A 25,368-nucleotide genomic window follows, 5' to 3' on the forward strand; every position below is an offset into this window, starting at 1 on the left:
TTTTTGCCAAATTATGTATCTGGTGATTAACCAGGAAAAACACAATTAGGAAATAAAATGTTTTTCCAGCAGATAATCACCTAGCATGTAATCTTCCAGAAATCCTTGGCAATTGTTGAACTTGTAAACTTTTATTGGCTTTGATTGCAGGTGTGAGAAGGAACACTCTGTAAATGATATTTAAAAGCAAATTCAATTTTCTTTTCATCAGTAATGTGGCCTTAAATTCTCCTAGGGCTAGTAGTATTGATCTATTCATCTACAGAGGCCATTTTTCATTTGACATTGCATCTAAAGTAGGAGCACTTGGTGTACATTTGTCCTGACTTGAACAATTTTGTTTGAAATGCCCTTTCCAAATTGTTTTTGTCAAATTTATAGAAACTTAGAAGTGCAGAGGGCAAAAGAATCTTTTGAAGTTTTCTAAATCCACACACAAAAGATTTTTGAATGGGTTTGGGAAAGAACTTTGCCATGGTCTGGGAGCATAGGAGAGAGAGCAGCCTTTTGGAGTGCCCCTGAAGGACCCTTGGTATTTTTGGCACTTCAACCTCTTTTTGTTTCAGGGTGAGAAGATATTCTACCTGATCCGCCCAACAAATGCCAATCTGACTCTCTTTGAGTGCTGGAGCAGTTCCTCTAATCAGAATGAGATGTTCTTTGGGGACCAAGTGGACAAATGCTACAAGTGTTCTGTGAAACAAGGACAGACACTTTTCATTCCTACAGGTCTTCCCTGGGCCCCTCTGGGAGGGTTTGGGGAGGGTGGAAAGAAGAGAGCTTGTGGCACCACAGCCAACCCCTTCCCATAATCTATTAATCTGATTATGTGGGCTATCTTATCTCTCTCATATCACCTGAAGGCTAAGAATTGGGCATTAAGAAAATTCATGTGGTTGTCAGTGGGCAGCATGTTGCTTGGGGAGGCTGCAGGTGGTAGTGTCCAAAGGGAGGCTGGTGGACTCCTTTGCACTGGGTTGATGTCAGCTTGGTAGACAGAGAACTGGACTCTCAGCTCCATGATTCTGGGGATAGTGACTGGGAGTCTGGTATTGTAGGCTATAAATCAGAATGACCTGAGGTGGGGGTGGGGCTTTTTTCCCTAAACAATACATTACTGGGTGAGCTTCACCCCTAGAATTATGAATTCTTAGGTGTGGGACGGGGTCTGAGTATATTTATTTTGAAAAAGTCCCTCAGCATTTTTACTTGATTCTTTGATGAGCATAGTATGTCCCTTCATTTATTTAGATTTTCTTTGACTTCTTTAATCAAAATTAGTGTTAACTTTTCTTGAAATGTTTGGTAGAATTCTCTTGTGAAATCACATGGACCTGGAGATTACTTTTTCAATTTCCTTGATCTTTATAAGGCTATTCAAACTATCTGTTTCATATTGGATGAGTTATGGTAGTCTGCTTTTCAAGGAATTGGCCTATTTCATCCACATTGTCAAATTTATGTGTGTAGAGTTGTTCATACAAGGGTGCCTCAAAAAGTTCATGGAATAATAGAATTGAAAGATAACACAAAGCTTTCTGTGAACATTTTGAAGTTCTCTTATAGTATTTCCTTATTATTCTTTTGATGTCCTCTGGGTCTCTAGTGATATCCTCTGTTTTATTCCTGTTATTTGTGCCCTCTCTTATTTATGTCAGTCTTGCTGGAGGTTGGTTGATTTTATCAGTCTTTTCAAAGAAACACTTTGTGTTTCATTGATTTTTCTCTGATGTCTTTCTGTTTTCAATTTTATTGATTACTGCTTTTATTTTTATTTTTCCTTGCTTTTGCTTGCTTTGGGTTCGTTTTGCTGTCCTTTTCTCTTAGTCTTGGGATGGGAGCTAAGATTATTGATTTCTGACTTTCCTTCTTTTCTAATGTAAGCATTTAACACTTTATTTATTATTATTTTTTTTTTTGTCTTTTTTCGTGACCGACACTCAGCTAGTGAGCGCACCGGCCATTCCTATATAGGATCCAAACCCGCGGCGGGAGCGTCACCGCGCTCCCAGCGCCGCACTCTCCCGAGTGCGCCACGGGCTTGGCCCAAGCATTTAACACTTTAAATTTCCCTCTCAGAACTGATTTAGCTATGTCACACAATTCAGTTTTTTTTAGTATATTTACAAAGCTGTACAACTACTATCTAATACCAGAAAATGTTCACCACCTTAAAAAGAAACCATATATTCATTAGCAGTACTTCCTTTGTATATGGATTTGCCTCTTCTCAATATTTCATATACATGGAATCATGTAATATGTTGTCCTTTATGTCTTCTTTCACTCAGCGTAATGTTTTCAAGGTTCATCCATGTTATAACATTTATCAGTACTGCATTCTTTTTAATGACTGGATAATATTCCATTGTGTCGAATACCATATTTTGTTTATCCTTTCATCAGTTGATAGGCATTTAAGTTGTTTCCACTTTTTGGCTATTATGGATAATGCTGATATGAACATTCATGTATAAGTTATACATATTTAAGGTTCTCTTGGGTATATACCTAGTAGGGAAATTGCTGGATTATGGGGTAACTCTATGTGAATTTTTTGCCAAACTGTTTCCAAAGCAGCTGCATGTACTAATTTACATTCCCAACAGCAATGTATGAGGGTTCTAATTTCTTGGGGGGAAAAAAAAGATATATATATATCTTTTTTGGAGAAATGTCTATTTAAATTCTTTTACCACTCTTTAATTAGGTTGTCTTTTTATTGTTGAGTTGTAAGAATTCTCTATATATTTTGGATGCTAGACCTTTATCAGATATATGATTCACAGTTTTCTCTCATTCTTAGGGTTGTCTTTTCACTTTCTTGATAGTGTGCTATGAAGCACAAAAGTTATGAATTTTGATGTCTAATTTCTATTTTTTCTGTTTGCTTATGCTCTTGATTTCTAAGAGACTGTTGCCTAATTCAAGGTTATGTAGATTTATGCCTATGTTTTCTTCTAAGTGTCTTAGTTTTTGTTTCTACATTTAGATCTTTCATCCATTTTGAGGTTTTTTGTATATGGTGTGAGGTAAAGGTTCAATTTCATTCTTTTGCATGTAGATATCCAGTTGTCTCAGAATCATTTGAAAAAACTATTCTTTCCTTATTGAATTGTCTTGATACCTTTGTCAAAAAGTCAATTGACCATAGATTATGGGTTTATTTCTTGACCATGAATTCTGTTCCATTTGATCTACATGTCTCTCCTTATGACAGTATCCTACTGTCTCAATTACTGTACATTTTTAGTAAGTATGGAAATTAGGAAGTGTCAGCCCTTCAACTTTGTTTTTCATTTTCGAGATAATTTTGGCTAGTCTGGCTCCTTTGATTTTTTTTCTATGATTTTAATGGTTGTTCTAGTTGTTTTTTATTTTCTCTTGTTATATTTTTTACTAATTGCTCTAGTTATTACATTATACATACATAGCATATCACAGTCTACAGGTGTTTACCAGTTTGAGGGAAGGGTTGAAACCTTACCTCTGTTTACGTCCCTTTACCATTCCCATTTTTCTTACATTTTCCCATGTATTTTTCTTAAGTATTTCCTCTGAGTACATTGAGAACCCCATCACACAGTGTTAAAATTTTTGCTTCAACTGTCAAACATAATTTAGAAAACTCAAGAGAAGGAAATTCTATTTATTTACCCATTTTTTTTTTTAACTTTTATTTTGTCGATATACATTGTGGTTGATTATTGTTGCTACCCATTTTTTTTTTATTACTTTTTTATATTGGAAGATGTTGTAGAGCAGTTGGTGGGGAGGGGGAGAGGGAAAAGGGAAAGGAGATAGGTTGGAAGGAGGAGAAAGGAGGGGGTTGTGGTTGAGGCCTGTGGCACCCCCCTCATTCCAGCAGGGGAGAACGGGGCTTCTGGCGGCAGCTTAGTTGTTGCTGGGCTGGATGTGGATGTTGGTGGGGTGGGGGGTGTGGCTGAGGCCCTCGGCCCCCTACCACCCGGCTAGGGAGCCCAGGGCATTTCCAGCAGCTGCTTGGTGGTTGTCACTGGGCTGGGTGCAAACATCAGATGAGTGTGGCTGAGGCTTTTGACCCCCACTGCTCTGGCTCGGGAGCTTGGGGGCACTTCTGGTGGCAGCTCAGTGGTCATCACTGGACTGAGTGCAGACACTGGGGGGCCTCAGCCACACCTCAGCCCCCCACTGCCCCTGCTTAGGAACCTGGGCTGTTTCTGGCAGTGGCTCAGTGGTCGTCACTGGGCTGGGTGAAGATGTCAGTGGGGGTTGTTGCTGAGGCCCTCAGCCCCCCATCGCACCAGCTCCAGAGCTTGGGTCACTTCTAGCTATGGCCTGGTGGTCATTGTTGGGCTGGATGCAGTTGTCAGAGGTGCGTGGCTGAGGCCCATGGTGTTCCACCCTCCCTGAATTGGGACCCCAGGGGGCTTCAGGTCCTTCTAGGTTTACAGGTTTCTTTGGTGAGTTAGACATTTACTGGTTAATATCAAAACTTTGTCTCTGATCTGTGGGTGTTTTGTTTTTTCTTTCAGTTCTGTGTTGGATTGTTTGTTCTTTCCACCACTTAAACTCTGCACTGGAACTATTTGTTGTCCTTTGGTTACTTCTAAAATGGGGGAACTTCCTCAGGGAACCAGCTTTTGAGCCCTGTATTTGAGCTAGATTGCTGCTTTGCTGCTGATTCTCTGGGGAAGGTTTTTTGTGCAGCTTGGGTTTTAATTGTTGACCTTGTAAGCACTTCTGGGTCTTGTGAGGTCTGGTACACCTGGGTTGTCTGCAAACTCTGGTCTGGGCCTGAGTCTTTTCAGCAAACTGCACCCTCTGCAGTTCTATGTTCCTGACCAGTCTCCACTGAGTGGCCTGTGCTGATTGGAGGGCAGATCAGCTGTCCATGCTGTGCCCCAGTGTTCCCCCAGTGGGCCCATCTCCCCCACTGCCCATACTCCAATCACTTCCCATGGGATGGACCATGCACCAGTCCCTTGCAGTGATTCACCGACCTTTGAGTAGCTTTTTTTTTCAGTTATCTGTGGCCTCTTGTTCCTGTGTGGGTCCACAGGACCCTGTTAGTTGTCTTGCTGGCCTGGGGGCCACCAAAGCCCTCTTCTCCCCTGCAGCCTCTAAGCAACTTTATATGAAGGGCACAGCTGTGGCTTTTGCCAGCTTTTGCTCTGTGTGCTCACCAGGGCCAGCCTTGAAAGCTGCCCGGACTCGAAATGGTCGGAGCAGTCCCCTCCTTCTCCCATTGTGTCTTCTCCTGCCTTAATGAACTCTGTAGGTCTCTCTTCCTCTTCCCCTGAGCTCTAGTGGTCCCGGGTTGGTTGTTGTTGCTTTGTAGTAGTTGTAAATTGGTTGATTGTAGGAGAGGGTGATGCTGGAGACCATCTATTCCACCATCTTGACTGGAAGTTCCTGTATGTACTCATATTTTTACTCTTGTATTTTTTTTTTCTTCCTTCCTGGTGTTCCAAGATTCCTTCTTTTACCATTTTTTCTGTTTGGAGTTTCAGGGTACGTTGACAGCAACAAATTCTCTTAGTTTTCCTTCATCTGTAAATGTCTTGATTTCCCTTACGTTCTTGAAGGATTTTTTTTTTTTTTTTTTTTTTTTTTTGTGACCGGCACTCAGCCAGTGAGTGCACCAGTCATTCCTATATAGGATCCGAACCCGCGGCGGGAGCGTTGCTGCGCTCCTAGCGCAGCACGCTACCGAGTGCGCCACGGGCTCGGCCCTTGAAGGATATTTTTGCTGCATATAGAATTCCGGGTTTAGTTCTTTTCTTTCAGCACTTGAAAAATGTTCTGCTTCCTTCTGGCCTCCATGGTTTCTGATGACATTTGGGCTATCATTTAAATTGCTTTTCCCCTGTACATAATGTGTCATTTTTTTACTACTTTTAATGTTTTCCTTTTTCTTCAGTTTTCAGCTGTTTGACTATGCATGGCAAAACATGGTATGGATTTCTTTGGGTTTAAAATGGTATATGAGTTCACTGAGCTTCTTTAATGTGTAGGTTTATTATGTCTTGCCATATTTGTGAAAATTTTAGACATTATTTTTTCAAATACTTTTTTAACCTCATGCTCTAACTTCTCTTCGTTTGGGTCTCTGATTATACAAATGTTATGTATTTTGTGTTAGTCCCATAGGTCTCTGAGTTTATTTTTCTATTTGTTAAAGTTCGGGTTGGGTAATTTCTCTTGCTCTGTCTTCAAGTTCTCTGTATTTCTTTTCTCTATTGTCTCTATTCTGTTCAGTTCATCCACTGCATTAATTTCAGATACAGCATTTTTCAGTTCTAAAATTTCCATTTGTTATTTATGTCTTCTCTTTGGATAGCCGTTTCATTGAAGAATTTTGAGCAGGATTTGTATTTTAGACATATCACTTAGGATCAGATATAGAGGATAGATTTGAGATGGGTGTAGAGCAGTGGTTTGTAAACACTTTGTACTCACTCCTTTATACTCTTAAGAATTATTGAGGACCCAAAAGAGCCTTTATTTATGTGGGTTATATTTATCAATATTTATCATAGAAATTAAACAGAAAATTTAAAAATACTTATTAATTCATTGAGAAATAATAGTAAACCCATTACATGTTAGCATAAAAAAGTTTTTTATGAAAAATAACTTTTTAAGTGAAAAACATTTAATGACTGGGTTAATAGAAAATGGCTGAATTCTCAAGTGTGCTTTTGCATTCAGTCTGTTTGATATTATGTCATGTACCCTCTGGACGACCCCACTGCACACCCTTGAGAGAATGAGGGTGAAAAAGGCAAAGAAGAGCCCGTGGTGCACTTGGTAGAGTGCTGCGCTGGGAGCACGGCGACTCTCCCGCCGCAGGTTCGGATCCTATATAGGAATGACCAGTGCACTCACTGGCTGAGTGCCGGTCACGAAAAAACGACAAAAAAAAAAAAAAAAAAAAAAAGGCAAAGAACATCTTAATGCTATTATGAGCATAATTTTGGCCTCTCATATGCTCTGAAAGAGTGTCAGGGAGCCCAAGGGTTTCCTGGATCACACATTGAAAATAGTTGTTGTAGAGGAGCCAGTTTGCAGTAGCCTAGATGAGAGATAGTGAGGGGTCTGAACCAAGGCATTGGTAGGATGGATGGAGGGGGAAGGAGAAAGATTTCTTTTTTTTTTTTTTTTTTTTTATTGTGGTAAAATATATATAACATAAACTTTGCCATTTTGACCATTTTTAAATGTACAATTCTTTGGAATTAATTACATTCACAGTGCTGTGTCCTCTATTTCTAAAACTTTTTCATCATCCTAAACATAAACTCTGTACCCATTAAGTGATAACTTCCCATTATTCCTTCCCCCTAATTTCTGGTAACCTCTAATCCACTTCTGTCTCTGAAATTTTTTTTTTTTAATTTTTTCTTAATTGTCCCATGGTAATTATATGTATTTATGGAGTATAATGTGATATTTGGGTACATTTACACAGTGTGCAATGATCATATAAAGGTAATTAGCCTATTTATCACCTCAAACATTTGTTGCCTCTTTGTGTTGGGAACATTCAACATCCTCTCTACTAGCTATTTGAAGTTATACAGTAATGTGTTGTTGACTGTAGTCACCCTACAGTGCTACAGAACACTAGATCTTATTCCTCCTATCTCGCTACAATTTTGTATCCATTGACCACCTTCACTCCCTGCCTCCCACCCCTCTCCCCTTGCCAGTCTCTAGTAACTGCTTTTCTCCTCTCTTTCTATGAGATCAACTTTTTTAGCTTCCACATATGAGTGAGAACATGCAGTATTTATCTTTCAGTGCCTGGTTTATTTCACTTAACATAAGGAGAGAGATTTAAGAAGAAAAATCAGAAAGTCCCAGGAGGTACAAGGGCAAGGGTAATAATTGAGTTCTAGCTGGGTACGTGCTTCACAACCACTTGTAAAGTACAGTAGTGCCCCTTATCCATGGGGCATACGTCCCAGGACTAGTGGAATCCTGAAACGACAGATAGTACCAAACTCTACATACACCATGCATGAATTTCATTTTTCTTCCTCACAATTTCATGGATAGGAGATTTATTCTCACCATAGATCTTAGCAACCTCGCATATGATTTTTTTCTTTCTTTTTTTTTCATGCATGGAAGGAAATATAATTTTAATTTGTGCGACTCGCCAATAGGCAGCCTTGCAATTCTTTAGTCTCTAAATGACATAAAAAGGAGTGACTTACAACAATCTTCCAACTCTGAAACCAGTTTTTCCTCCTGAGTCTTATAAAGCTGCTATTGATGTTCTGTTGCAAGTTTTAGGTTAGCAAAGTGCCACTTTCTATTATGACATGCAACAGTGTTTAAATGTGGTTTTTATAGATCCTTGTTTACAAAGCACTCTGGTGGAAGATAAGCAGCTTGGTTACTTAAAAGATTTTTTTCTTTAAGTTGAGAACTTTCATCTTTTCATTTAAGGGAAGCACTTTATGGCTTCTCTTTGGCATATCTGAGTTCCCAGCATCACTACTCTTGTGTTTTGGGGCCATTACTAGGTATAATAAAGATAACTTGAACACACATCCTGTGATACCATGATAGTTGATCTGATAACTGAGATGGCTACTAAGTGACTAATGGGCAGGTAGCTTGTACAGCATGGATCTGCTGGACAGAGGGATGATCTATGTTCTGGGCAGGACAGAGTGGGATGGCGCCAAATTTCATCATGCTACTCAGAATGGTGCACAATTTAATACTTGTGAATTGTTTATTTCTGGAATTTTCCATTTAATATTTTTGGACTGCAGTTGACCATGGGTAATTAGAACCCAGATCTCACACAGAAGCTCTTTTTATTTTACTCAGGGTAGAGTTAGAAGGAGTAATTATGACAGGGAGGTGATGCCTTTCCAAGAGAAAAGAGGATAGATAAGGCAACAGAAAGATTTTGAAGTGGAGAGGAGGGAAGTGGAAGAAGTTTATTAACCCCATACATTGGTCCAGTTCAGGTTATAATGATGGCATGATGGCACATTAGGCCAGGCTGGGTGTTGGGATACTGGAAGAACTAAAAATGTTCTGAGTCACTGCCAGGCCAACTGGTCTTAAGGAGTTGAGGTTGAACTGAGTGGGCAGTGATGTCCAGAGGAAGAAAGGCCCTCTGCCAGCTATGATTTTGCTTTGTTGCCCTGCAGGATGGATCCATGCTGTGCTGACCCCTGTGGACTGCCTTGCCTTTGGAGGGAACTTCTTACACAGCCTTAATATCGAAATGCAGCTCAAGTGAGTCCTGAGGCTGTGGTGATCTTGAATTGGCCATTTCTGTCTGCTGGAGTCCTTGGGCTCTCCCCTAGAGTGAGGAGTTGCAGCATAGAAGAAGGCGAGATGATCAGAAAGGAATGGATCCTGGTTCCTGATGATGTTCAGTTAGAGGATTAATACTTTTTCCCCACTTAGTAGTTACATGACTTTGGGCAGGTCATACTTTCCTAATGTATAAAGTAGGGTTTTACAGGATCATTGTGAGGATTAGCGATAATGTATTCTAAAGCATCCAGAACAATACCTGATACATAGTAGGTGCCCAATAAATGGATTCTTGTTGTTATGCCTCCTTTTTCCAGAGCTTATGAGATTGAGAAGCGACTGAGCACAGCAGACCTCTTCAAGTTCCCCAACTTTGAGACCATCTGCTGGTATGTGGGAAAACACATCCTGGACATCTTTCGAGGTATGGAGACCTTTGCCAACTGTCCCTTTTGTGCTGCTCCCCTGAGAGTGGTGAGTGTGTGTGTGTGTGTGTGTGTGTGTGTGTGTGTGTGTGTGTGTGTGTGTGTAAGTAACTATCACCTCAATCAAGATACAGTACTGTTTTATCACCCCAAAGATCTCCACACTATGTATATGAAAACATCATGTTGTACACCTTAACTATATAAAATTAAAAAATAAAAAAATAAAGTGATAATTACTGTTTTAAAAATATAATCTCCCTAGTGCTACCCCTTTATGGTTTCACCCCTTCTCCCTATACCATTCATGACTTCTTGAAACCATGTTTTCTAGATGTTTTTCATCTCTATAATTTTGTCATTTCAAGAATATTATATAAATGGAATCATATAGTATGTGACCTTTTGAGATTCACTTTTTCTACTCAGGATAATGTATGTCAGGGCATGGATTTTAACCTTTTTATTTAGCAAGGGTGGCTGAGAAGATTGGATCATAGTGAAATTGTTCGTATTTCCTGCCATTTAAGGTAAGAAGCTCGATCTGGGTAGTCTAAGAGTTTCCTGGATATGTTTCCTATGGGAATAAGGCCTAGTCCTGACCATCCTGGCATCATTGTGTTGATTTCTGGGATTCTTTGGATTCGTGGAAGTCAACTTGCTGGGTTTCCTGTTTCCTAGTCTGCTCTGAAATAGAGTAGGTCCCTTGCTTAGGTCTGAGATTCTTCAAGGTGACTTGCCCAGAGGGATCAGTATCTCAGAGTTTAAAAAGAACCTCAGAGGCCAATGAGTACAGTCTCCTACCCAATACCTCAAGCCTTTATTTTGCCACCTAGACGTTGTCACTTAAGTATTTAATCATATGCTGAATAACTAACTGCTCATTACCTGTTCTGAACAGCTCAGTTCAGTAGGAAATTCTTTATAGAGCCTAAACCTGACTGTTTATAATAGCTTCCCCCTGAAGTAAGGCAGAACACAGCTAGTCCATCTTCTCCATTAATGGCCCTTCAAATCTGTGTGGGTAGCAATCATGGTCCTCCTGAGTGTTCTCATTTTGAAACCCAAGATACAGAGTAGTGTAATGGAAAGAGCACAGGCCTCAGATTCAAAAAGACGGTTGTAGTCTTGGCTCGGGCACCTCCTAGATGTGTTCCGTTAGTCAGGTCTCTTTCCCTCTCTGAACCTCAGTTTCCTGAACTGTTAATGAAGATAATAATACCTGCCATACAGGGTAGGTATAAGGATTAAATGAGATGTCAGATGCCTAGCATGTAGTAGGTACTCAGTAAATGAACACTCTTAGAAGAGCTGAGACCTGGAGTTGTACTCAGAACCCTGAGCATTTTCTTTGTGCCTGACAAAGGTAATAAGTCCTTCACTTCCCTGCATGGCTTTGTTGACACACTGCTTTCCTCTTTCCCTCTTTAGGTTTGCGAGAAAACAGGAGACACCCTGCTTCCTATCTGGTCCATGGTGGCAAAGCCCTGAACCTTGCATTTAGAGCCTGGACGAGGAAAGAAGTAAATATGCTTATTTCTTTACTTCCTCCACAGTTCTGTCCTCTGTGGGAACTGGTTTTGGGTAGATGCTCTGGGGAGACAGAAGAGACCATAGGACTCCTAGGTGTAGGTAGAATTGAAGAGACCATAGGGCTCCTGGATGTAGGTAGGATTGAGGACTGGGCTAGGATTCTTTGGATTACATTTTTAAACCTTTCTTTCTGCAATACATGCTTACTCAAGAAAATTAGAAAAGTGCAGAAGCATTTAAAGAAGGAAAAACATCACCTGTAATTTTAGCACTTAGTGGGAACTACCACTAACATTTGGGTATATTTCCTTCTCGTCATTTTTATATGCATTTTAAAAACATAATTGCTATCACACTATATGTCCAATTTTGTGTCTGAATCTATTGGCTTATCTTAATTTTCCCATGTCACCAAAGTTCACCATAAACATTTAATAGTTACATGAAATTCTTTTGCAGAGATGTACTGTCCTTACCTAACCACTTCCTTATTGTTGCTTCCTTCCTATTTATTTAGAGGTAGTTATAGAGAATCATACAGTATATATCTGTATGCATCAGTCTTTGTCCCTCAACTCTTGATTGTTTCTTCAGGATAGATTCCTGGAAGAACAATTACTGGATTAAAGTATATGAAAAAAAGGCTCTTGATACATACTGCCAAAATGGCTTTTTAGAAATGTACCAATATTTATCTATCCAACTGAATACTAAATAGCTATAAAAGACAATAAGAAAGCTTTCTATGTACCAATTTGGAAAGATCTCTAGAGTTTGTCAAGTAAAGTTGTAGAGTTGTGTGTATAGTGTGCTACCTTATATGTAAAAAAGCAGGGGAAGAAACAAGAATTATATTTGTATGTGCTTGCATTTGCCTGAAGACACAATCTGGAGGGATGTAGAAACTAATGAAAATGGTTACCTGTGGGGATGGGATGATGTGGCTGATGTTATTTTGCTTGATTTTTTTTTTTTTTTTTTTGTGGCTGGCCAGTATAGGGATTGAACCCCAGACCTTGATGTTATCAGCAACACACTCTAACCAACTGAGCTAACTAGCCAGCCCATATATTGCTTGATTTTTGAACCCTGTGAATGGATTACTTTTTCAAAATGTTGAGTTTTTAAAACATAACCAAGTTTAAGAAATACGAAAATAGAAAAAATACCAGTACATAGTCTTAGGCTTCAGATACTCTACAGAGTCCTTGCCCTGCATACAGTGACCTAAGGAGACCTTTCACCCACTGCAGGCTTAACCTGCACAATCTCCCCATTTCCTGTCACCAACCTTCCTCTCAGATATTCTTGGGCTTTGTGTTTTGGGTCTTCCCTTGCTCCCTGGGCTCACTTACACCTGGACCTTCGCCTGTAATTCTTTTTCCACACCTTTCAGGTGTGGCTACTTTGAGTTTCATCTCTGACCCCTCCCATGAAGTGAACTTCATAGTGACTGTGTCCAAGAACACCAAAAGGGATGGGCCGAGCCTGTGGCGCACTCGGGAGAGTGCAGCGCTGGGAGTGTGGCGACACTCCGGCCGTGGGTTTGGATCCTATATAGGAATGGCCGGTGCACTCACTGGCTGAGTGCCGGTCATGAAAAAGACAAAAAACAAAACAAAAGAAGAACACCAAAAGGGAGATGGATGGGTGGGTCTTAAGTACTCATGCCCCTGGTCAGGATGGACCCAGGGACCAAGGAATGGTCCCAAACAACATGGCCAAAGGGAGCTGGAGGAGAGCAGGGCACAGTTCTGAGGAGCCCATGCTCATGGAAGATGTCTTTCATGAAGTGCAGACGACTTGTATGGGAGGCACTTGGTCTTTCACCTTTCCAGAGCCCCTTGCCTGGGAGTGAGGGAGCCATTAAAGTTATCCAGCTGGGTCACATGGGTTCTCGGCCCTCCATCCAGCCACCAAAATAAATTCCAGATAGATTAAAAGAGTCGAAGAGAAAAAAGAATCAAACCATGAGCAATAAGAAAGAACTGCTGAAGAATTTTTATCAGTCCTCTGGATACAGAAATGAAATGAAAAGTGGTAGAAGAAATTATAAAGGAAAAGTTTGAGATCTACATAGAAATGTAAATCGTGATACTCAAAAAGATGGCAAGCAAATTAAGAGAGAGACAACTAACAGACACCTTTCTGGGTTACTGTTGAGCTAGCTGCTTAGCACTGAGTTCTGTCCTCACAAACGGAGTGGCTGGTTTGTTCCCATTGATCTCCTTGAGGTCCTTGACTTTGAGGTGTGTGGCCCAAGCCCACAACTGAGTTCCTCAGATCTCTGAATACTGTGTTTTATCAAATATATGTTTTGCAAATATTTTCTCTCACTCTGTGGCTTGTCCTAAAGTAGCAGAGGTGGTGAAGTTAGCAGAAGTTTTTCAAAGAGAAGTTTTATTTTTGATTAATTTGTCAATTTTTTCTTTTCTGTTTCATGCTTTTTGTGTCCTATCTAAGAAATCTCTGCCTAACCAAAGATCACATTTAGGTCTGTGATCTGTTTTGAGTTTTTCTCATGTGTATGTATATGGTACAAGATATGGATTGAGGTTATGTTTTGTTGGGGGGTTTTTTTTGCATATAGATATCTAATTGGTTTAGTACCTTTTGTTGAAAAGACTACCCTTTCTCTATTGAATTGCCTTGGCACATTGTCAAAAATCAGTTGATTGTTTATGCGTGGGTCTATTCCTCATGCCTCTTGTTTGACAGGCTCTGCCAGACCATGAGGATGAGATCCCGGAGACAGTGAAGACCGTACAGCTCATTAAAGATCTGGCTAGGGAGATCCGTCTGGTGGAAGTAAGAAGCATGGGTGGCAGGAAGGTATTTGGGAAGGGCTTGAGGTTTAAGTGGCAGGTCAAGCCTCTGCAGTTGGCAATAGAGCCCAGGGGAAGGGTTGGGAAGACCCAACCAAGGATACACTTCATTCATTCAGTCATTCATTCAAATAATTACTATGTGCTTCAAGTGTGCCACACTTTGGGCTAGGCTCTTAAAATACACAAGTAATACAATGTCTGCCCATAAAGAACTCACAGTTCTAGTAGAGGATCCTGAGAAAAGTTAACCTCTCTAAGCCTCACTTTCCTCCTCTCTAAAATGGGGATAATTGTATCTACTCAAGGATTGTTAAAAGGATTGAATACGGTAGTGTGGGTTGAGCACTAAGTATACTGCTTGGCACACAGTAGGTGCTCAATAAATTCTGATGGTGGGTTATGGTGGTGGGTGGTGATGGTAGTTGTAGTTGTTGTTATTAATATTTTGACTCAGTCTCTGCATTCTGCAAAATGACAGTCCTCTCGGATTGAAGATGATTACAAAGCCATGTTTCAACAGGTGGCATATACCACGAGGCAGTAAGGTATAGTGGTAAGAGACTCAGAGAAACCTGGGTTCTGGTTCCTGCTCTGTCACTTGCAAGCCTTTCAGAGCCTAGATTCCTCACCTGTAAAGTGGGAATAACACCAACCTTTCAGAGTTTTGTTAGGGTTAAGAGTTAATGTGTATAGAGCCCCTCGCACAGTGCCTGGCAGAGTAAGTACTCAATAAATGTGAACCATTGTTATTAATAGATTTTGCAGCAAAGAGAGAACTTAGTGTGGGCTGGTGAAGTAACAGAAGCACCAGAGGAGAATTAGACTTGAGGATGTTTTTAAGCTTTTCCTTTAACTCGGAAACTGTAAGGTAGCATTTAGTGCCCAGGATATACATCCATGCTGAAGGGTGGTCCGAATGAGCTACTGAGAAGTTGGGCTTCTAGCTCACTGCTCACAGCATATTTCACTGCCTACACCATAGCTTACAGTGTCCACCTCCTCCCTCATTTTCCTCCACTCCCATTCGTCAAAGTCCTTCAGGATTTAGTTAAAGGCCTACCTTTTCTCCAGCTCTTCCCAACTTATATCAATCTTGTATACACAGAACTTTGGGCTGGTTAGAAGAGGACTTATAGATCATATCTGCCATTGGCTTTCAAATATTTTAAAGCAATGGAGTCCTTTTTTTCAAATGAGATATTAGGTAGCATAGCTGCTTTGAATAGGGTGAAGGTAGGAGGCCTAGGGCTTCATTTGTTCCCCTCATCTGCCTTCCACCTACTGCTAGTCCGTGGAGCTCTGCCTAAGAAGCTCAAATGAGCCACAGAACATCTTTGGAAACCACCTTTATAGTCTAGTCCTTTAATTTTACAGCTGAGCAAACAAAGCCCTAGACTGGTCGGATTGAGGTCACAGAGCTAGATAGTAGCAGAATTAGGACTAGAACCTCTCTCTTCACAAATCCTATAGTACTTAGAGTTTGAACCACACAGTTTAGTACTTGATTATTTTCTGTCTCACGTCAGCTACTTTTTGGAGTCTTTTCTCTCCAATTTAAAAATAGTGCTGGGCTTTTCCTTTGCTCGTCTTCTCTTTACTTGTCAGTGGCTGGGTAAAGAAATGCCACCCAATAAATTCTTGATGACTCATTGTGCAAAAACTAGGGTGTGCATATGTGAAGCATCTGAAAGCCACTCCCATGGCAGTACCACCAGTGCCAGGAACAGACCTTTGCTCTTAGCATAGAGAGAACCCATGAGTAAGCTCTAACCCCCTCAATGTACTAACACTCTTGTAGGACATTTTCCAACAGAACGTTGGGAAGACAAGCAATATCTTTGGGCTGCAGAGGATCTTCCCAGATGGCTCCATTCCCTTAACCAGGCCAGCCCATTCCACTTCAGTATCCATGTCCAGGCTGTCACTGCCCTCCAAAAGTGGTTCAAAGAAGAAAGGCCTGAAGCCCAAGGAACTCTTCAAGAAGGCAGAGCGAAAGGGCAAGGAGAGTTCAGCCTTGGGGCCTGCTGGCCAGTTGAGCTATAATCTCATGGACACATACAATCATCAGGCACTGAAGACAGGCTCTTCCCAGAAAGCAAAGGTGGGTGCTGGCCCATGGGTTCAGCCCAGTGCTTTTGGGTCCCTTGGCAGAGCAGGGTTTCAAAAGGACAGGCTGTCCTGTCCTGCTCCTACCTCCCTTAGAGCCCCTGGTGTTTGGCTACCAGTCCCACTCATTTAATAGACATTTATTGAGACCTTTTCTATGCTGGGCACTGTGATAGGTGCTGTGGACGTAACTCTCAAGAGGCTGACAGGGTAGTGAGAAAGATAGGAATAAAAACAAATGAGTGCAATGAAGTGTTGTGGATGCCACAATTAAGGGTATGTATGGGACCCTGAGACACAGAGGCGGGTTGATTCTATCTGGATAGGGAAGATGGCCAGGAGCTCTTTTCAGGAAACATGACACTTGAACTGAATCTTGAAATGCTGGGATGGAAAGGAGATTTGAGAACATTGTGTATGAATGTCAGGTTGTAGTCTTGACAGGTCCTTGAGAAAAGCTCTCCCCCAGGGCTCTACCTTGTGTCAAGATTGTGGTGCCCTCCATGGGCATCTGAAGATACCCCCATCCTTTTTTTTTTTTTTTTTTTTTTTTAGGGAACATGTTTCAGAAGAGTGATAGGTTTCCCCTGAACCAGCCATACATTGTCAACCTTCTGCTGTTGTGATTGTTGGGGTGGGGGAGGGAGGGGCGGTAATTAAAAGGCCTTGGTTCAGGTGGTTTTGACAGTGAACTCAACCAGTGAAACTGGAGGGAACTGGCCATCCTGATTCACGTGGGAGTCCCAGGCAGGTGACAACTGAGTCTCCTCCTTCTGCAGTTCAACATCACTGGTACCTGCTTGAATGATTCAGACGATGACTCGCCAGACTTGGACCTTGATGGGAATGAGAGCCCGCTGGCCCTATTGATGTCTAATGGCAGGTGAGGTGGGAAGAAGGAGCACAGAGATACTGGGACTATCAGAGGCAATATGCCACTAAGATAGGGCACAGAATTTGGGACCTAAGGGTTGGTACATGGTTGGGGAGGGGCTGTACTTAGGGCAATACCCAAATATTAGCAGATATTATTACTTAGTTCAGAGAAGCTTGGTGTTGTTGGGGGGTGGGTAAGGAGAGTGGCCTGGAATCTAATTGTCAGTCTTGAGAAAGATCTTATATAAGTTCTAGAAATTTTAGCAAGTCAGTGGGTTAGAACCACTGGGAGAAATAAGAGGTAGATAGCATACTGGTTAAAAGCATTGATTTTTCATATACCTTTTGACTGGTGACTCAATTTTGAGGAATTTAGTTTACAGAAATCCCTGTACAAGTGTGTAAAGAGAAATGTTCAGTTTTCAGTGCATCATTGTTTGTAATAGTAAGTAATTGGAAACATCCAAACGTTCATCAGTAAGGGTCAGAGAAATAAATTACGGTATATCTGTATGCCATGGAATATTTATGGTGCATATATATACCATAGAATGTACCATAAGTTATGGTACATCTATATACCATGTCCAAGATATATTCTTAAGTAAAAAAAAAATCAAGTTACAAAATATTATAAAGTCAGGCGTCACTTAATGATGGGGATGCATTCTGAGAAATGTGGTGTTAGGTTATTTCATCGTTGTATGAACATCATGGAATATACTTACACGAACCTAGATGGTATAGCCTACTACACACCTAGCCTATATGGTATAGCCTATGGCTTCTAGGCCACAAACCTGTACAGTATGTTACTGTACTGAATACTCTGGGCAGTTGTAACACAACGGTAAGTATTTCTATATCTAAACATGTCTAAACGTAGAAACGGACACAATGGTATTTGTATATCTAAACACGTCTAAACGTAGAAATGGTACAGTAAAAATATATAGCAGTGTAGTAGATTTGTTTACACCAGCATCACCATAAACACATAATACGTTGCACTATGACATCAGGGTAGCTGTCATGTCACTAGGCAATAGGAATTTTTCAGCTCCATTATAATCTTAGAGGACCACCATCATATATGTGGTCTGTCATTGACCAAAATGTTATTATGCAGTACATGATTATATAGCAATACTTCCATTTTTGTTTTTAAGAAAGACGTGTGCACACATGTATGTGTGTACATGAGTAGAAAAGCAATATATAGACTTTTTCCTTTATTTTTAATTTAATTTTTTGAAGAGGTTTAAAATTCAGTTTACAAGGTTTAAAATGCAAAAAGTGTGAAAGAATATGGGGTGAAAAGTCATGCTCCCATCTCTCTTCCCATGGACAGCCAATGTCAGTGGTTTCCTTCCAGAGATATCTATATACATTCAAGGAAATAAATATATTTATTTATTTATTTATTTATTTTCTTAATTTTATTTTGTCAATATACAATGTGGTTGATTATTGTGGCCCTTTACCGAAACCCCCCTCCCTCCTCCCTCTACCCCCTCCCACCCAACAATGTCCTTTCTGTTTGCTTGTCGTATCAACTTCAAGGAATTGTAGCTGTTATGTCTTCTTCCCCGCCTCATCCCCCACCCCCCGGTTTGTGTGTGTGTGTGTGTGTGTGTGTGTGTGTGTGTGTGTGTGTGTGTGAATTTATTTATTTATTTTTAGCTCCCACCAATAAGTGAGAACATGTGGTATTTCTCTTTCTGTGCCTGACTTGTTTCACTTAATATAATTCTCTCAAGGTCCATCCATGTTGTTGCAAATGGCAGTATTTCATTCGTTTTTATAGCTGAGTAGTATTCCATTGTGTAGATATACCACAATTTCCGTGTCCACTCATCCGATGATGGACATTTGGGCTGGTTCCAGCTCTTGGCTATTGTAAAGAGTGCTGCAGTGAACACTGGGGAACAGGTATACCTTCAACTTGATGATTTCCGTTCCTCTGGGTATATTCACAGCAGTGGGATAGCTGGGTCATATGGCAGATCTATCTGCAATTGTTTGAGGAACCTCCATACCATTTTCCATAGAGGCTGCACCATTTTGCAGTCCCACCAACAATGTATGAGAGTTCCTTTTTCTCCTCAACCTCGCCAGCATTTATCGTTCAGAGTCTTTTGGATTTTAGCCATCCTAACTGGGGTGAGATGGTATCTCAGTGTAGTTTTGATTTGCATTTCCCGGATGCTGAGTGATGTTGAGAATTTTTTCATATGTCTGTTGGCCATTTGTATATCTTCCTTAGAGAAATGCCTACTTAGCTCTTTTGCCCATTTTTTAATTGGGTTGCTTGTATTTTTCTTGTAAAGTTGTTTGAGTTCCTTGTATATTCTGGATATCCTTTGTCAGATGTATATTTTGCAAATATTTTCTCCCACTCTGTTGGTTGTCTTTTAACTTTGTTAATTGTTTCTTTTGCTGTGCAGAAGCTTTTTAGTTTGATATAATCCCATTTGTTTATTTTTCCTTTGGTTGCCCGTGCTTTGGGTGTCGTATTCATGAAGTCTGTGTCCAGTCGTATTTCCTGAAGTGTCTCTCCTATGTTTTCTTTAAAAAGTTTTATTGTTTCAGGGTGTATATTTAATTCTTTAATCCATTTTGAGTTGAGTTTACTGTATGGTGAAAGGTATGGGTCTAGTTTCATTCTCCTGCATGTTGATATCCAGTTCTCCCAGCACCATTTGCTAAAGAGGCAGTCTCTTCCCCAGTGTTGTATTTCTTATATATTTTATACTTGTTACACCAAAATTTTGACAGTGGTTATCTCTGGAAAGTAGGATTAGGGGAGGTGAAATTTTCACTTTGGAAGCATTTGAATTTTGTACAATGACAATGTACAAGTGTACTTCACAAAATTCTTGGAAAAATATAATTAAAAGATAATATGAATCTATGATGTTTTTGAAGACCCCTTGTATTACTTATAATAATTTTATTTATTTTTTTAATTTTTTTATTATTTTTTTTAAAAGATGACCAGTAAGGGGATCTTAACCCTTGACTTGGTGTTGTCAGCACCACGCTCTCCCAGTGAGCTAACCAGCCATCCCTATGTAGGGATCCGAACCCATGCCCTTGGTGTTATCAGCACCACACTCTCCCGAGTGAGCCACGGGCCGGCCCTTATAATAATTTTTAAAAAACATTTTCCAAAACAACAAAACCTATTCACAACAAAGTCATGAGCTTAGGAATCAAACAATCCTGAGTTTAAATCCCAGCTCTGACATGTATTCGTTGCATGACCTTGTCAAATTAATTAACCTGTCTGAGCCTCAGTGTCCTCATTATATCTTTTCTAAAGATAAAACTTACCTTAGGGTTGTTGGAAGATTAAATGAGATAATGTATGTAAAGTGGTCATCAGAGGGCCTGACATATAGTAAATGCTTAAAAATGATAGCTCTTATAAATATGATGAAGATGGAGATGAAGGATGATGATGGTGGTGGTGGTGGTGGTATGGCCAGAAGGTAAGTAGGTCATCAGAAACCCTGAAATATGTAGAGAGGCAGAGGCAGGGTAAGATGGTAAGGGTTATCATCTGGATACTCAGTCCTTCTTGTTCTGCTTCTATTGCCTGCCGCAGCTGCCAGAAGCTGCTGTTAAGTGAACCTAGGGTGTCAGGGTACAGAAATATTCGCAGATGGTATTCTGTTTCCTTTATATATGTATATATGTCTGGGCTTTTGCGGGCAGTGAGGTGTAGATGAAACAAGATGGTTGTGTGTTGATAATTGCTGAAACTTACCTGGGTGATAGGTACATGGGAGTTCATTATTTTTGTATATGTTTGAAATTTTTCATAATTAGAAGTTAACAAAAGGTCAAGCTATAGTCAATAGCTATAATTTATTGAGTGTCTTTTCTATGTCAAACTCTATCTTAGCTGTTTATGTACTTTATTTTATTTAGTCCTCACAACAACCCTGAAGGTTATTATTGTTATTCCCATTTTTCTAATGTGAAAATTGAGTCCCAGAGAACTTAATTATGATATTAGCAGCCAATGGGCACTTGCCATATGTCAGGCTCTGCTTGCCATATGTCAGTACATGCTCATTTAGTCCTCCCAACAATCCTATGAGGTAGAAAATAGGCCAATTTAATGACAGCCAATTCACTGGAAGTCAATTCAACAAAATGACTATTTGCTATGTACTGATTTACCAAAAGGTTGTTTCTTTTTAACTGTTTATGAAGTTTATTCCAGCAGTTTGTACTGATTAATATTTTTTACCATGTATAACAGGATTGTCTAAGCCACTTTTAAGTTTTTTAAATTTCCTTTATATATTAACAGTTTTCATGAGGTATAATTTACATACCATAAAATTAACTTGTTTTAAGTGTTCAATTAAATAAATTTTAGTAAATTTACAGAATTGTGCAACCATCACCACAGTCCAATTTTAGAACATTTTTGTCACCCCAAAAAGATCTCTTGTGCCCATTTGCAGTCTGTCCTTATTCTCATCCCCAGGCCCAAGCAAACTCCAATCTACTCTGTCTATAGATTTGCTTATTCTGGTCTTTTCGTATAAATGGAGTCATAGAATGTGTAGTCTTTTGTGTCTGGCTTCTTTCACTTAGTGCATAATGTTTTTGAGGTTTATCCATGATGTAGCATGTATTGTTAGTTGGTTCTATTTTATTGTTGAATAGTTCCATTGTATGGACATACCACATTTTGTTTATTCATTCACTCTTTGGTGGTCGTTTGAGTTGCTTCTATTTTTTGGCTGTTACGAAGAATACTGCTATGAGCATGTGTGTGCAAGTTTTTATGTGGGCATATGTTTTTGTTTCTCACCTAGGATTAAAATTTTGGGGTCATACGTAGCTCTGTGTTTAGCTTTTTAGGAAACTGCCAAACATTATTCCAAAGTGTCTGTACCATTTTACATTCCCACCAGCAATCATGAGTTTCTCTGTATACAGGCCAACATTTGTTATTGTTTGTCTTTTTGATTATAGCCATTCTGGTGGATGTAAACTGGTATGTCGTGTTCTTTTAAAAATAAAAATTATGTATATTTAAGGTGTATAGTGTGATGTTTTGATATACATCTACATCGTGAAATGATTACTACAGCCAGGCTAAATAACATCCATCACCTTACATAGTTAACGCACACACTCACGTGTGTGTGTGTTGAGAACACTTAGATCTACTCTTAGAAAATTTCAAGCATACAATACAGTATCATTGACTATAGTCACCTTGCTGTACAGATCTTTAGAACTTATTCATCCTATATAACTGAAACTTTGTACCCTTTGACTAATATCTCCCTTACCTTCTGCCCTTAGTAACCACCATTCTACTCTTTGCTTCTATGAATATGACTTTTTAAAATCCCGCATGTAAGTGAGGACATGCAGCATTTTTCTTTCTGTGTCTGGCTTATTTTCATTTAGCATAATGTCCTTCAGGTTCACATGGTTATCACAAATGCTAGGATGGTTTTGATTTGCATTTTTGTAATGACTAATGATGTCAAGCATCATTTTGTGTGATTGTTACCCATTTGTATATTATCTTTGGATAAATATCTTTTTTTTAATTTAATTTTTTTGATTGGTTATGTATATTCATGAGATACAAAACTGATTGTCACCACTCGTGCCCAAGATGTGATGGCCAGATCCATACTGGCAGCATTCCCATTACCACAAATTGTGATTATACCCTGTGTCCTCCACCCAATTATCTCCGACCTCCCTCCCCATCCCCTTTTCCCCCACTCCACTTTGTATCCCTAGGTACTTCTCTCCCTCTGCAAGTGCAACACATCACTGTGGTCTTTCTTTCCTTCCTTCCTTTCTCTCTTAGCTCCCACTTATGAGTGAGTGCATGCGGTATTTATCCCTCTGTGCTTTGCTTATTTCACTCAACGTAAGTTTCTTCAAGCTCATCCATGTTGTTGCAAATGGGAGAATTTCATTCTTTTCTATGGAAGAGTAGTATTCCATGGTGTATATTTACCACATTTTCCTTCAGATAAATATCTATTCAAATATTTTGCAGTTTTTAAATTGACTTGTTTTTCTTATGATTGAATTCTAAGAGTTCTTTAAATATTCTGGGTATGAATCCTTTACCAGATAAATGGTTTGCAAATATTTCCTCCCAGTCTATGGCTTGTCATTTTCTTAATAGTTTCTTTTGAAGAACAAAAGCTTTTAATTTTACCTAAATCTCAGGTCACAGATATATTTTCCTCTAGAAGTTTTGTAGTTTTAGCTTTTACATTTAGATCTGTGATGATTTTGAATTAATTTTTGTGTATGATGTGAGGTAAGGGTTAACACTCATTTCTTTGCATGCGGATATCCAGTTGTTTCAGCACCATTTGTTGAAAGGACCTTTCTTTTCCCACTGAATTTCCTTGGCACCTTTGTCAGAAATCAATTCACCATAAATTTAAGGGTTTATTCTGGACTCAAAATTCTGTTCCACTGGTCTATGTCTGTCCTTATGCAAATATCACACTGACTTGATTACTGTAGCTTTATATAGTATGTTTATGTCTTAAAATTGAGTAGTATTAGTTCTCCAACTTTGTTCTTTTTCAAAATTGTTTTGGCTATATTAGGTCCCTTGCACATCCATGTCCGTTTTACTGTCAGCTTGTTAGTTTTTACAGAAAAGCTGGCTCTATTTTGATAGGGATTGCATTGAATCTGTAGATCAATTTGAAGACAAGGGCCATCTTTACAATATTGCATGTGACTATTTGTTTTTGTGTTCTCCTTCCCTTTCTCTCCAGTACCAAGAGGGTGAAGAGCTTAACCAAGTCTCGACGAGCCAAGATCGCAAAGAAGGCAGACAAGGCTAGGCTGGTGGCAGAACAGGTGATAGAGGACGAATTTGACTTGGATTCAGATGATGAGCTGCAGATTGACGAGAGATTGGGAAAGGAGAAGGCGACCCTGATAATAAGACCAAGTGTGTCTCTGTTCTTTCTCTCTCTTGATCTGCCTGGTTGGCATTTGTTTTTGGCTCACTTGATAGACTCAAGACCTTATGCCTGAGCTTGTTGACATTCTGATTTTCCAGACTTTATAGGCCTCCATTGTATACTTTGCTTTAGAGACTTATTTATGAGCTAATTCCTAATCTCTCTAAATTAGTCATTTGTGGTCATTACTTCCAGGAAAATTATAATCTTATTTTCTTTCCTCCGAGTGTTTGGCTCAGATGCTAATCTTAGCTTTGTAATAAGTACATTCCATTGTTTTGTAGAATTTCCCCGGAAGTTGCCCCGTGCCAAGCCCTGCTCTGACCCCAACCGAGTTCGTGAACCAGGAGAAGTTGAGTTTGACATTGAGGTAGGAGTGTGCCCTGTACCTAGTCTTCTCATTCTGGTCATAGAGACAGAAGACAGATTGTCATTCTAGTTGGGGATTGGGGGAAGACATTCTATGCATTTAATTCCTGCAATGTTTATTAAATGAAAGATTGTGTGCTAAGTGCTGAGAGCGTATAAATGAAGATTACAATTTAGTTGAAATATTTAAAAAATCCTTTAATATAGAGCAGAATAAAAGGCAGTATGATATAGCAGAAAGATTATCTGATTTGGCATATCTGATGTAACCATACACAAATTATTTAACTTCACTGAATCTTAATTTCCTTTTCTGTACAGTGGTAGTTATGTAATAACTTCCTCACAAAGATGCGGAGATTAAGATGAAGGAATGAATATTCTGCTTCATACTTCATCTATACTTGGTGCTCAGATGATCTTAGTATCAGGAGTCAGACTATCAGCCCTAAACTGGGGCTTTACCAGACCATCTGTGGGCAACTGAGGTGATATGCTCTCTTCTCAACAGGAGGACTATACAACAGATGAGGACATGGTGGAAGGGGTTGAAGGCAAGCTTGGGAATGGGAGTGGAGCTGGTGGAATTCTTGATCTTCTCAAGGCCAGCAGACAGGTGGGGGGACCTGACTATGCTGCCCTCACGTGAGTACTGGCTTTTATCTCCCCTTTACAGGCTCTCAGATAGCACCCCCTCTCCTGCTCAAGGGGCTAGGTCAGCCAATCAGAAGATATTTATTGAGCCATATAAAGGGACAAAGAATTATCTAGGGAATTGGGCCCAAAGAATAGACATGAAATCTGTCCTGAGGAACTTAAGATCTGACAATGACAAGATGTATAGACTTCAAGGAGAAACAATTTTAGGCACTTTAGAAATTGGAAGAAGGGCTGGAAGAGTCACGGAAGGAGAACTAGTTAAAAAAAAAAAAAGAATTCAGCATGGATGAACAGGGAGGGAGGTTTGTCCCTATT

General features: G+C 39.8%; 1 protein-coding gene across 3 annotated transcripts in view; it reads left to right on the forward strand.

Moving 5' to 3' along the window:
* PHF8 (PHD finger protein 8) overlaps positions 1–25,368 on the forward strand; it is a 102,692-nt gene that overhangs the window by 28,545 nt on the left and 48,779 nt on the right. For 2 of the 3 annotated variants that reach the window (XM_063084365.1, XM_063084367.1), the window contains exons 8-17: positions 567–729; positions 9,159–9,246; positions 9,588–9,694; positions 11,127–11,218; positions 13,947–14,036; positions 15,855–16,157; positions 16,942–17,045; positions 23,833–24,011; positions 24,309–24,394; positions 24,905–25,038. In XM_063084365.1, coding sequence (XP_062940435.1) covers positions 567–729; positions 9,159–9,246; positions 9,588–9,694; positions 11,127–11,218; positions 13,947–14,036; positions 15,855–16,157; positions 16,942–17,045; positions 23,833–24,011; positions 24,309–24,394; positions 24,905–25,038 — 1,346 coding nt within the window. The remainder of the gene's footprint in view (positions 1–566; positions 730–9,158; positions 9,247–9,587; positions 9,695–11,126; positions 11,219–13,946; positions 14,037–15,854; positions 16,158–16,941; positions 17,046–23,832; positions 24,012–24,308; positions 24,395–24,904; positions 25,039–25,368) is intronic. The other variant, XM_063084366.1, reaches the window with a different exon arrangement.

This window comes from Cynocephalus volans, chromosome X (assembly GCF_027409185.1).
Source record: "Cynocephalus volans isolate mCynVol1 chromosome X, mCynVol1.pri, whole genome shotgun sequence".
Lineage (NCBI taxonomy): Eukaryota > Metazoa > Chordata > Mammalia > Dermoptera > Cynocephalidae > Cynocephalus > Cynocephalus volans.